Source organism: Pristis pectinata, chromosome 9 (assembly GCF_009764475.1).
Source record: "Pristis pectinata isolate sPriPec2 chromosome 9, sPriPec2.1.pri, whole genome shotgun sequence".
In the NCBI taxonomy this organism is placed as follows: domain Eukaryota; kingdom Metazoa; phylum Chordata; class Chondrichthyes; order Rhinopristiformes; family Pristidae; genus Pristis; species Pristis pectinata.
In genome coordinates this window covers 27,839,764-27,852,666 of record NC_067413.1, presented here as the reverse complement: position 1 = coordinate 27,852,666, position 12,903 = coordinate 27,839,764, and the positions used below count along the sequence as shown (strand labels likewise).

At 41.8% G+C, this 12,903-nt stretch overlaps 1 protein-coding gene across 2 annotated transcripts in view; it reads right to left on the bottom strand.

The window, feature by feature from the left end:
- The window catches only part of nbeal2 (neurobeachin-like 2), a 192,044-nt gene that overhangs the window by 153,795 nt on the left and 25,346 nt on the right, over positions 1–12,903 (bottom strand). Inside the window, exon 1 of one of the 2 annotated variants that reach the window (XM_052022636.1) lies at positions 3,582–3,737. The exons of the other annotated variant lie outside the window; for it this stretch is intronic. Within the exon in view, the coding sequence (XP_051878596.1) occupies positions 3,582–3,623 (42 nt within the window). The 5' untranslated portion in view covers positions 3,624–3,737. Of the gene's footprint in view, positions 1–3,581; positions 3,738–12,903 lie in introns of those variants that run through there. 2 annotated transcript variants of the gene reach the window in all.

The window sequence follows — 12,903 nt, the reverse complement described above, 5'->3', positions numbered from 1 at the left end:
ATTTTCTGATTACATCAGGACTTAACAAGCAACAGATTATTTAAAGTGCAATCACTATTTTATAGGCAAACCTGAGAGTCATTTTGATTTTTGCACAGCAACATCCCACAACCAGCTAATAAGTAAATGACCAGATCATCTGAACATTATGATTCAGGACAATATTGGCCCCAGGTCATTGAAAGAGCTCCTCAGTCTTTGAATGGTGTCATGAGATCTTTTACATATCCAAGCAGATATGCCAGTGGTTTCAAGAGAGAATGGGGTGTGTTAGTGGAGAGGACAGATATCAGAAACACAAAAGCATACTTTCATATTGCAGGAGGGAATAGTTAAGGACAACCAGGAAAAATGGATTACAGACTTTTGAATTACTAAAGATGAATTGTGAGCATGATGTAGATAAGAAAATGTGCAGTATGGAGTGAGGGAATTCAGAGCATTCTTTCAAGTGATGCTGTGAGAATGAGTTTAGGGATCATGGGGTCAAACTAGTGAAAGCTAAACAAAGTATTAAATTTTCACAAAAATTTAAAAACCTCCACTTTTGAGTTGTAGAGGTTGGAATTATTTTAATAAATAGATGGTGTGAAGAACGTTCTCTTCATTTTTCATCTTGAGGAGATGAATAGATGAATCATTTAAAATCACAGACCTTTCCAGTTTTTCCAAAGAAATTGCTTTGATTGTAACATTTCAGTGTTGAGTATTCAGAGTTCATTGTTGGTTCTTGCTCACTACCAGTGCCTTAATGTACCTCAGAGATACCAAATGTAACCAACAAGTTGGAATCCATATCAGGGAGAAACTTAGAAAGGCAAGTGGGAGGAGAAAGGCAGGCAGGTAGAGAATGAAAGGGTGCTCCCATCAACCCGGCAGAGCTGCCAAAGATTCCTGATTTATTCCTAAACTGTGCATCCCCCTCTATGTTCTGCCATCAGCTCAGTAAGGTAGTTGGCTAACTACCCATCCTCCCAGGCATCCTGTGAATACTGATGACATTCAAATGAAACCCACACCATGCAGCAGCACTCACTCAGGGATGAAAGTCCAGCCATTCTGCCAACCTGAACCCCGCTTCGGATGGAAGTCAAAATGCATCTGGAATGGAGAAAGCCTTAAATTTCTTTCATATCCAGGAACGCAAGAGGGTGTTAAAATATTAAACCCCATATTGATGAGTATTCAAGGATTGGAAATGAATTAGTACTTAAATTAATTAAATTTTTAAAAAGTTTTAAATTAAATTTTACTTACAGCGTGGTAACAGGCCCTTCCGGCCCAACAAGTCCGTGCCGCCCATCTTAAACCCCAAATTAACCTACCCGTACGTCTTTAGAATGTGGGAGGAAACCGGAGCACCCGGCGGAAACCCACGCAGACACGGGAGAACGTACAAACTCCTTACAGACAGCGACGGGAATCAAACCCCGATCACTGGCGTTGTAATAGCGTCGTGCTAACCGCTACGCTATCTCATTTCTCTATCTGCCTTCTTTGTGTTGCTTTTGTGTCAGCCTTTGTTACTAGGAAATGTTAATGTAGCAATTTTCATTTAATTGTGTTAAATTCCTAGACAATAGTTTGAGGCTATGGTCAATGAAGTCAATTACCAGCTCTTTTGTTTTGCTGACATGGAGGGAAAGGTTGTTGTCATGACACCACGCCAATAGGCTCTCTATTTCCTTCCTGTACTCCGACTCATCACTATTTGAGGTATGGCCCACTACGGAGGTATCATCTGCAAGCTTGTCGATGGAGTTAGAGCAGAATCTGGCCACACAGTCATGAATGTATAGGGAGTAGAGTAAAGGGCTGAGGACGCAGCCTAGTGATGGATGAACTATGTCAAAATTCGATATTGAGTTAGATGGATGGATGGATGGAATGTTACATTTTGGGAAAAGGGAAAACAAGTTTGATTAGCATCATATTTATTTGAAACGAGGTTGCATACTCGCTAAGCCAAATGGCTGTTTCAATGTTTTGACTTCTAAGTATTGTTTTTGTAATCGGGAGAATACTTGTGCTGAAGTCAGGATTAACACTGGTGGTATTTTATCATCCACAGGCTGGAATCTTTTATAAAAATGATCAATGGTCATTTTTGTGCAGCACCAATGGATGGGGCTTCAAAAAACCTCTCAAAGATGCTGAGAAATTAAGGCATGTAAAGATAAAATGGGCTGCATTTTTTTTTTACCTATTTCACCAGTAAGAAGTGGTACTGAACACAGAGGCTTTACAAGTCAGCTGATATTGAAAGCTCTGGCAGCCAAAGGCATTATCTGTGGTCACTGCCATTTTGTGCTTTACAAGTGTTAGCTGTGACTCAGTCAAAAGGAAGAACATAATCTGGAGCAGCACTGAAGGATGACTGAGATCACATTTTCAGGTGAACATTTACTTGCCATCATTGGCACAAGAACAGGAATGTTGTGTGTTCTGGCCAATAGTTATCTGTTAATCAGCATCACCAAGGCAGATAATCTGGATATTATCACATTACCGTTTGAGTGACTTTGCTGTTTCCAAAATGGCTGCTGCCTTTTCTAAATAAAAACAGCAGCTAAACTTCAGGTGTATTCCAAACAACAAACTGCTGGAGGAACTCAGTGGGTCATGAAGCATCTGTGGAGGCAAAGGGATGCTTGACGTCTTGGGTCAAGAAACCATCCCTTAGCCTCCACCAAAGTTGCCTGACCTACTGAGCTGCTCCAGCGGTTTTATTTTAGTTTTTTTTTGCTCCAGATTCCAGCATCTGGAGTTTCTTGTGGCTCCATTAGAAGTATTTCATCTGCCCAAAATATTTTGCAATAAAAAGGTGTAAAATTTCAGGTTTTTCATTGGTTAAGAGGAACCAGATCTTTAAAAAAATGTTAGGTGCAAATGGTATCCAAGAAGTGAAGACATGGTGAAGATATCCAGTTGTTGAATTAAAAACTCAGCTTGTTTAGTACCATCTTCTATGGAAGAATACCTACTGATCTTGTCTAGTCTGGCCTCCATAATGACTTTTAATTGGCCTCTGAAGTGTCAAACTACAACAGCAGTTCAAGAGAAAGGCTGCCTTCTTACAGCACCTGTGGACGGGGAATAAATGTGAACCTCCCACATCCCAAGAATAAATGGTAAAATGCATATGCAAATAGTAGCAACTATGTAGCTCCACAGATTAACTCGTCAATTGTGCATCACACATTGTTGGTTGTTACAGAGAACAATTGCTGTACTTCCTTATAAACCAACTGTCTGGAGCTATTCAGCAGGTGAAAAGCTTCAGGACAAGAGTGACAGGCTCTCGGACAAGTGCGAATATCATTACAGAATTACTTGTGCCATTTACAATCAGAAGATCACACGGCTATTAATCAAACAGTTTAAAAGCAGATACCAAAAGTAGCTTCAGCTTAGAGACTGGTGGTGTATACACTCCAAAAATAAAAATCGTTCAGGTTTTAAGTATATTAATGATCCATTCATGGGTAGTGAAAATAGTTGCCATATCTCTACACAAACCAAGTTTTAATACTTCCTGAAAAGCACAAAAATAAGAACAAATGAATTTACAATTTCATTACCTCGGATGCTGGCAGAAGAGGCTGGGAAGTGGATAAGTCCATTATCTGCCCACTTGCAGCAGCTCTCCTGAAGAACTTGTGTAGAGAGTGGCGTCTGGCAACAGTGATGAGTGATGGCTCTTTGTGCTGTGGGCTCTCGACAGGCTCCCTGCGATGCAGGACTCCATGATATACTGAACCCCAAACAGATCATCAGACAAGCCAGGAAGTGGCAAGTTACACAGACAAGCCAACAGCATGCTTCCTCTCTCACTCTCTGAGCTAATCTCTATCTTGTTGAATCAATGAGCTTATGAAGGATGTGGCAAATCTTTCTGTGCCCTTTCACAAACAAAACAAAGAAAGAACGAAATATTTTCTCCACTTTCTGAAATCGTTCTATCATGCCAGACTAGCCTGGGTTTGCAGGTAGAGTACCCCACTACAGACAGTATTATAATTAAACCCAATGCAGCCTTGCACAGCAACACCAAGGCAAAATGTAAAATCTCAATTGGCACTTATGTTCAAATCAAAAGTCTACTTGATCAGCAACCTTGCCACTGTCTGCTCTGCTATTACATGACAACAACAGAATGCATTGCGGCACTTACACTTCTCTGATCTGGCTCTTAATAGCCCCAGAGCAATTAGGTACATACAATAAACACAGCCTGCTGCACCATATCCAGACAACAAAAAGATATTAATGAATGAAATCTTATGCAACAGAACATAAAAGGTACATTAGTTTGATAGTAACTTCAGGCCCGTGATCTCCACCACCAAGGAGAGAGCAGCAATACAATGGAAACAGCATCACTTCAACATTCCCTGAAAGTTTCACACCACTTTGACTTGTATGCATTCATTCAATATCATGGGGTTAAAACATTCCAATTCTTCATGTGTCATCATTGTGAGGGTCTCCTTTACCATGTGGAAAGGAGAAGGTCTGCCAACTTCTTCTCAAGGTAAACTAGTCAGTAGCAATAAATGCCCATTTTTTCAGTAAAACTCACATTAAAAGATTTTTTCAAAAAACTTAGCATGGACCTGGGGATTAAACCCACAAGATACTTCCCCCAACAGAATGTACAGTGGGTGTAACATGCAAACTTAAAAACAATTTTTAAAAAAAATATTCTTGGAGATTGCATATTCCTTTGGTCACGATCACCATCCTTTACTTTGACTTAGGCTCAACTTCACGAAATAGGGTTCTCTTTGCTCTTTTTAATGTGAACAATTATAACTGGAATGGGTTTGGGCTGTTGACTGCATAGCTTCACTGATACGCAACAAATCAAAACGCAGATCCATCTCTAATGTACCAAACGTTGACAATATCAATAAGCATGATCATAAAGAACAAAAGAAATAGGGGCAAGAGTAGGTCATTCAGCCCTTTGAACCTGCTGCACCGTTCACCAAGACCATGGCTGATCTTCTACCTCAATGCTTATTTACTGCACTATCCCATCTCCCTTCATTGCCTGAACATCCAGAAATCTATCCAACCCTATTTTGAATAAAGTCATTGTCCAAGTCTCACAAGCCCTTTGGGTTTGAGAATGTCAAAGGTTCATCACCTGAGTGAAGAAACTTTTCTCATGTTAGCGCTTAATTTCCTATCCCTTATTCCAAAACTGTAACTTCTCAGCCAAGGGAAACACCTCCCATTGTAATACAACTGCTCAGCTCTGGAAAATTAGCTGGTATCATTCATTAAGGTCAAGATTTACCTTGTTTTTATAATTTCAATTATCTACAACTATCATCACACCATCATAACTTGCATTTATGTACCATTGTCAACACAATAAACTACTCAAGGTGTATCACAGGAGTGTTACCAAATAAAGTTCCACACCAAGTAAAAACATATTAGGACAGAAAGGATCAGAAATATGGTTGAAGTGGTAAGTTTTAGAGGTCATCTTATGAGCAAAGAGACAGAGAAATGTTTAGAGGGGGAAGGTTCAGCGTTTAGGACTCGGCAACTGAAAGCATGGTAACACAAGGTAGAAAGATTAAAGTCTGGGATATTCAGGAAGGCAGAATTTGACGAAGAGCTTTAGAAGGTTACAGTAATTGGGAGAAGCAAATATAATGGACACTGCTCACATTCAGCAATTGAATGTCTCACTTCCTCTTTATCAGGATGTATATCCCATATGCACAATGCGGGCAAAAAAAATCTGTTGATTGACATCAGTGAGGACTATACATACACTCTTAAGAACTGAATGTACCATATGGTATGATCTCAATTCACTGGATTGCCAGAAACAACCATTTTATTTGAGAATAGCTGCCTTAATTCACAAATGTCCTATTGTTAGCTGTGGTATCTGAGTGACAGAACTTGCAGCAAAAGCAGGATAAAACCAATCTTGCAAATTATCACCCATTCAGTCTACTGTTAATCATCAGCAAAGTTGACAGAGTTAGGAAGAGCATTTAATCACCAATAACCTGCTGACTGATCTTCGTTTTGGGATTCACCAGATCACTCAACTCCAGACCTCATCGCAGCCTTGGTCCAACTGTGGGCCAAAGAGAGTAATTCCAGGGGTGAGCTGGCTGCTTTTGATATCATGGCAGCATTTGACTCACCACCCTTTGCAAAAAGTGTGGCATCAAGAAGGTCTGGTAAAACTAAAGTCAATGGGCATCAGGAGAAAAATCAATGGGTGGAGTCAAACGTCATACATAGGAAGACTATTGTATTTGATGGAAGTCAATTATCACAACAGGAATTCCTTACAGCTGTGTCTGAGGCAGCTTCATCAAGATGTTCCTTCCAAATAAATGTCAGAAGGGGGTATTCACATTTAGTTGCACAATATTCAGTGCCATTCAAACTCCTCAGCAAATGAGGCAGCTCACGCCTGCATGTAGCAAGAACAAGACAATACTAAGGAATGAGCTGATAAATGAAAAGTGATGTTCATGCCATAAGTGCCAGGCAATGAAAGAGAATGTAACCAGCTAGATTTAATATTACTTCACTCGGTCCTCCACCACTAATATCCTTGGTGTCACTATTGAGTGGAAATTCAACTGGATCAACCACATAAATACAGTGATAGCAAGAGCAGGTTACAGACTAGGTATCCTGTAGTGATGACTCACCTCCTGAAAGCCCAAGGCCTTTCCACCACTTGCAGGGCACGTTGGGAGTGTGATGGAATACTTTCCACAAGCCTGGATGAATGCAGCTCCAACTAATTTTCCAGAGTCAGAGTCATGCAGTATACAAATAGGCCCTTCAGCCCATCAGGTCTGCATTGACCATCAAGCACCTATTTGCATTAACCATACTCTAAACCCATTATATTTGCCCCACATTCACATCAAACCCCCCAGTTTCTACCACTCACATATATAGTAGGAGCAATTTAGTTTCCTATAAACCTACCAAGCCTCACATCTTTGGGATATGGGAGGAAACCAGAACACATGAACACAAGGAGAACATGTAAAATCCACACAGAGGCCAGGATTGAAGCTGGGTTGTTGGAGCTGTGAGACAATAATTCTACTAGCTGCATCACTCTGCTACCCCAAATTCTCAAGATGTTTGATACCCCATCCACCACCATAAACATTCATTCCCTCCACCACTGCCTCAGTGGTTGCAGTTTGTACCAGCTACAAAATGCACTGCAGTGACTCATCCAGGCCACTGTGATATCACCAGCTAATCCAGCATCTCTACCACCAAGATGAGCACTTGAAACAAACTGCTGGAAGAACTCGGTGGGTCAAAAAGTATCTGTAGAGACAAAGGGATGGTTGACAGTTTGGGTCCAGACACTGTGTCAGGACTGAGAGTGCAGAGGGAAGATAGTACTTATGTCGAAATGCAGGGTGAGACAGAGGCTGGGAGGAGATAGGTGGAATGAGATGGGGAGGGGGAAACAATGGGTAGATGGAGGGAAGTGGGGGAGGGGGAGAGGAAGAGGGGAGTTTTGAGACAAAGGCTCACAGGTGATAGGTGACAGCAGGGGAAAAAAAAGAGGAAAATAAGGAAAAACAACTTTCAGGCAGGTGGAACTGATGGAGGAGGTTAGAGTCAGAGGCTGGGATGTGATAGATGGACCAAATGAGGGATGGATGATGGGCAGATGGAACCAGGTGGGGGAGGGTGAAACATCTAGGTAATGGGGGGACAGGGGGACAGATGGAAAAGGTGAACAGAGGGAGAGAGAACCTGGGTGGGCTGGTGCGAGTGGGAAAGAAACATGGGGGTTGTGGGTTACCTGAAATTAGAAAATTCATCATCATACTATTGGGTTGTAAGCTACCCAAGTGGAATATGAGGTGCTGTTCCTTTAGTTTATGTTTGGCCTCACCCTGGCACTGGAGAAGGCCAAGGAGAGTGGAAGCAGGAAGGAGAGTTGAAACGACCTGCAAGCAGAAGTTTAAGATGGCCGTTGCAGACAGAATGCAGGTGCTCAGCAAAATGGTTGCCTAGTCTATGCTCTGCCTCACTGATTAGAGAAGGTCACATCACAAGCACTGAATGCAATAGACCAGATTGGAAGAGGTGCATATGAATCTCTGCCTCACGTGGAAGGGCTGTTTAAGTCCCTCGCTGGTGGTGAGGGAAGAGGTGAAGGGACAAATGTTGCACCTTCTGCAGATGCAAGGGAAAGTGCCCAGGGACGGAAAGGGATGGGTGAGAAAGGATGAGCGTACCAGGGAGTCATGGGGAGACTGGTCCCTACAGAGAGCAGAAATGGGGTGGCAGGGGGAAGATGTGACTGGTGGTGGAATCCTATTGGAGCAAGCAGAAATGGCAAAGGATAATATGCTGGATTTGGAGGCTAGTGGGGTGAAAGGTGAGGACCAAAGGGAGACTTAGGAGAGGGAGGATGAGAGCAAACACGAGTGAAAAGGAGGAAATGTATGGGAGGGCTCCATCAACTACAGCAGAGGGGAAACCACATTTCCTCTAGAAGGACACTTCAGAAGTCCTAGAGTGGAAAGCCTCATCTTGAGAAGAGATGTGGCAGAGAGAGAAACTAAGAGAAAGGGATGGTGTCCTTACAGAAGATAATGGGGTAAGAGGTATAGTTGAGGTAGCTGTGGGAGTCGCTGGATTTGAAGTTGATATCAGTGGATAGTTTGTCTCTCGAGACGGAGACAGAGAGAGATCCAAAAAAAAAGGAAGAGAAATTTTAGAAATAGTCACAATAAATTTGAGGCAAGGGTGGAAGTTGGTACAAAAGGTGGTAAAGTTGACAAGTTCTGCACATATGCAGGAAGTAGCACCAATGCAGTCATCAATGTAGCAGAGAAAGAGTTGGGGTTATTTTCCAGAATAGGTTTGGATGATTCTACAGAGCCAACAAAGAGACATGTATAACTGGGGCCCATGTGAGTGCTTGTGGCTACACCTTTGATTTGTCGAAAGTGGGAGGAATCCAAAGAGAAGTTGTTGAGAGTAAGAACAGGTGGATGAGAGTGTTAGTGGAGGGGAAATGGTTGGATGTTTATGCCAGAAAGAAGTGGAGGGCCCCAAGACCTCCCAGATGGGGAGCAGAGGTGCACAGAGACTGGATTTCCATGGTAAAGATGAGGCTGTTAGGACTAGGGAATTGGAAGCTGTCAAGATGTTGGAGGGCTTGAGAGATGCCCCAGTAGTAGGTGGGAAGAGACTGAACAAGGGGAGACAGGATAGAATCAATGAATGAGGTGATAAGTTTGGTGGGGCATGGCAGGCAGAAACAATGGGTCCACCAGGCAGTCGTATCTGTTGATCTTAGGTAAGAGATATAATCAGGCAGTGTGGGGTTGGGGCACTGTCAGTTAGGAGGCTGTGGAAGGGAGATCTCCTGATGTGATAAAATCTGTAACTGATACAGTGGCCTAGTGTTCATGGGGGTACGGTCCAGGGGAAGGTAAGAGAAGGCTTCCAAGAGCCACCATCTGGCCTCTGCAAGACGCTGGAAAGTACTGCAGGAGTACTTTAACCAGAGGACTGCAGCTGGTCAAGGTAGTGGCTCAATAGATATTCAAATTCCTAATGCTCAATTAGTCTAGAATCTCAGGTGTTGCATTTATTAAATCTAACTATGTATGAAGGATTGTTCCAATGGGGTCCATGTTGTGGACAGTATATTGAAAATGAATTATATATAAACTCAGTATGATTTCAATGTACCCAAAAGAAATAAAGACAGCAAGTTCTGACACACTACAACCTTTTAAACTGGTTATGGTGGAGCAACATTGATTACGGCACCGGAAGAGGCGACACAAGACAGGGACAGGATGGCTCAAAGGGAAATTTGAACAGCACGGGTTAAATCCGTGAGCAAAGGTACAAGGACACCAGTAACCTTGAGTGGAAGGAGGTTGAGAGTACCACAAATTCCCAATGTGGATATGTGGATGAAGAACACAAGAACAGCTCCTTAAGCTGAACAAAGTATCCACTTTATCACAGACTCCAATTATTGCCTCTGCCTCACCACCAGCAACCATCTCCACCCTGTTGTCCACAAGGTCCCTTCTACAGAAACTAAAAAAACTTTCATCTCTAACTTTTCCCAGCTCTGGTGAAGGGCCATCAACATCTGTTTCTCTCTCCACATACTGAGTATTTGCAGCTTTTTCTATTTTATTTCACATTTCCAGCATTTGCAATATTTTGCTTTCAGAAGATGGTTGCTGTTGTTGGAGCCAAATACCTCAGCCCTTGGACATTGCTATAGAAATTCCTCAGGGCAGTAATCTGGGTCCAACCAACTACCAATGCTTTATTAAGGACCTTCCTTCCATCATGTCAGAAGTAGAAACATCCACTGATGATTGTGTTGTTCAATTCCATTTGTAGCTCAGAAAATGCAGCATTTTATATTCATCCAGTAAGACTTGGAAAACATTCAGGTATTGGCAGATATGTGGCACAAATGGCAGGCAACAATTTAGTGTAACATCCTACCCTTCACAGTCAAAAGAATTACTAATCCTACACCATTACCTTATTTGGCTGAGGTGATGATTTGTGATTAGAAGCTCAACCAGACCAGCAATATAGAAATTCTGAATACAAGAGGCTGATAATCCTGCTGGGGATGATTTCCCTCCCAACTCCCCAAAGCCTCTCCACCATATACAAAACACAAGCCAGCAGTGTGATGTGTAGTGTATTTGGGTTTTCTTCTGCTGTGCTGTGGAGTATTACACAACTCACAGACAGACCACCAAGGAAATGTCCAGATTGATGAACTTAAAGCAAGGTACATTCAATGTTGCAATTAAGTAATGATTTAACACAGTTTAAGGTAGTGACCCCACAAACATTAAACTATATGAGATACAGACCAAAATATATATCCACATCCCATCTATTATCAAAAAGGACAAGGGGTACAGGCCCAAAGGAACACCATTATTTGCAGGATCCATCCTGTGGAAGAATCTCGCACCATTCCTCCACTGTATCTGGATCTAAGTCCTGGAACTCGCTACCCAATAGTGCTGTGGGAGCACCTTCACCAGAAGGACTGCAGTGATCCAAGAAAGCAGCTTGCTATCACTTTCGAGGGCAAGATGGAATAAGCAATAAATGTTGGCCTTTCCTAGCATCACCCTTATCCTGTAAATAAGAAGTTTGTATACAAATACAAATTTAGATTTAGTGAAAATTTTATGAAATATCCCCAAGATGTTCAAGTGCAAGGAGAACAATCCCAGATTCTCATATCTTCACACAACTGAATACATTCATGCTATTATTTTAGTAATAATGGTTGGCACCGTGGTTGGCATGGACTGGTTGGGCCGAAGGGCCTGTATCTCTGCTGTACTGCTCTATAACTCTGCACCTTTGCACCTCTCCAAGGCCTTGGCATCCTTCTTAAAGCATGGCAACTTGAGCTGAAAGCAGTTCTCCATCTGATGTGTAATCAGTGACTTACATTTAAAAATATTACTTTAGTCCTTATGTTGAGAATTGTATGGCACTATTTATAAAGCCCATATAATTATAAGTTTGTTTTTGTTTAAAAGGAGAAAGCTGCCACCTTGAAAGGTTTCCATATGAAAGCCCTGAATTCTCTCAGTTCCTACCTCCCCTTTAAAATGGCACCATTTAGTTTAAATTGCTGCCACTATTTCTTCTTTCCAAATTGCATCACTTTGTACATTTCTGCATTCATTTTATTATCCATCTGAACATATATTTAACCAGTTCCACGTCCTCCAAAGTCTGTTCCTGTTGCCCTCATTGTTTATAACAGTTCAGACTTAAGTGTCATCTACAAACTTTGAGATTACTCTCTGTTTACCAAAGTCAAGGTCATTTCCACACACTAACAAGGAGTCATTCCAATACTTCCCTCTTCTGAAAAAGTTTCATTTACTACAACCTTCTGCTTTCTGTAACTCAATTTTTTTTCATCCACATTACCATTCTCCCTTTAATAACAGGCCTTTCAACTTTGTCAATTGCTATATTCTGTGGCCCTTGAGAAATACATTTGATTAAATAAATGAAGATAAAGAAAATTGCAAATACTGGAAATCTGAAACTAAAATAGAAAATGCAAAAAATAAACTCACATCAGGCAGCAACCATGGAATGAGAAACCGTTAACATTTCAGGTCTGGGACCCTTCACCAGAAATGATTGAAAGAAACAAGTTAGTCTATGTAACAGAGGAGAAAGGACAGGGCAGTGTGTGGAACAAGGGGTATTTCTCAAATGGGGTGAAATAGTGGGGCAGTTAAGCTAAGATTAAGTTTCATCTGTGTAATGTATTGCTGATGTTGTACAATCTAAGTAATATGGCACAGTCTGAGCAACATTGAACAGTCTGACTTTACAAAAAAAAAGAAAATAAAAAAGGATGGCAGGCGAAATGGGCAGTTCTCATACAAACAGAAAGAAAGAACAAATTACCTAAAGCTGGAGAATTCAATATCGAGTCCTGCAGACTGCAATTTACCCCAAGATAAGCTGTTATTCCTCAAACTTGCCTAGGACCTCATTGTATCTGTGGCCTTCTGCACTGTTACAGAGGTCAGTGTTGGAGTGGGATGGTGAATCAAAGCTCAGAATCGTTCCTGGGAACCAAGGGCAGGCACTCCACAAAGCAATCGCCAATCTGCGTTAGATTTCTCCAGTGTAGAGGAGGGTACATTGTGAACCCCAAGTGCAGTAAACTAGATCGAAAGAATTGCAAGTAAATCAGTGCTTCATCTGGAAAGACTTTTTGGGTGCCTGAATGGTGGGAAGGGAATAGGTGAAAAGACGGGTGTTGCACCTCCTAAGCTGCACTTGAAGTGCCAAAGGATGAGTAGTAGATGGGATAGAAGAGCAGGG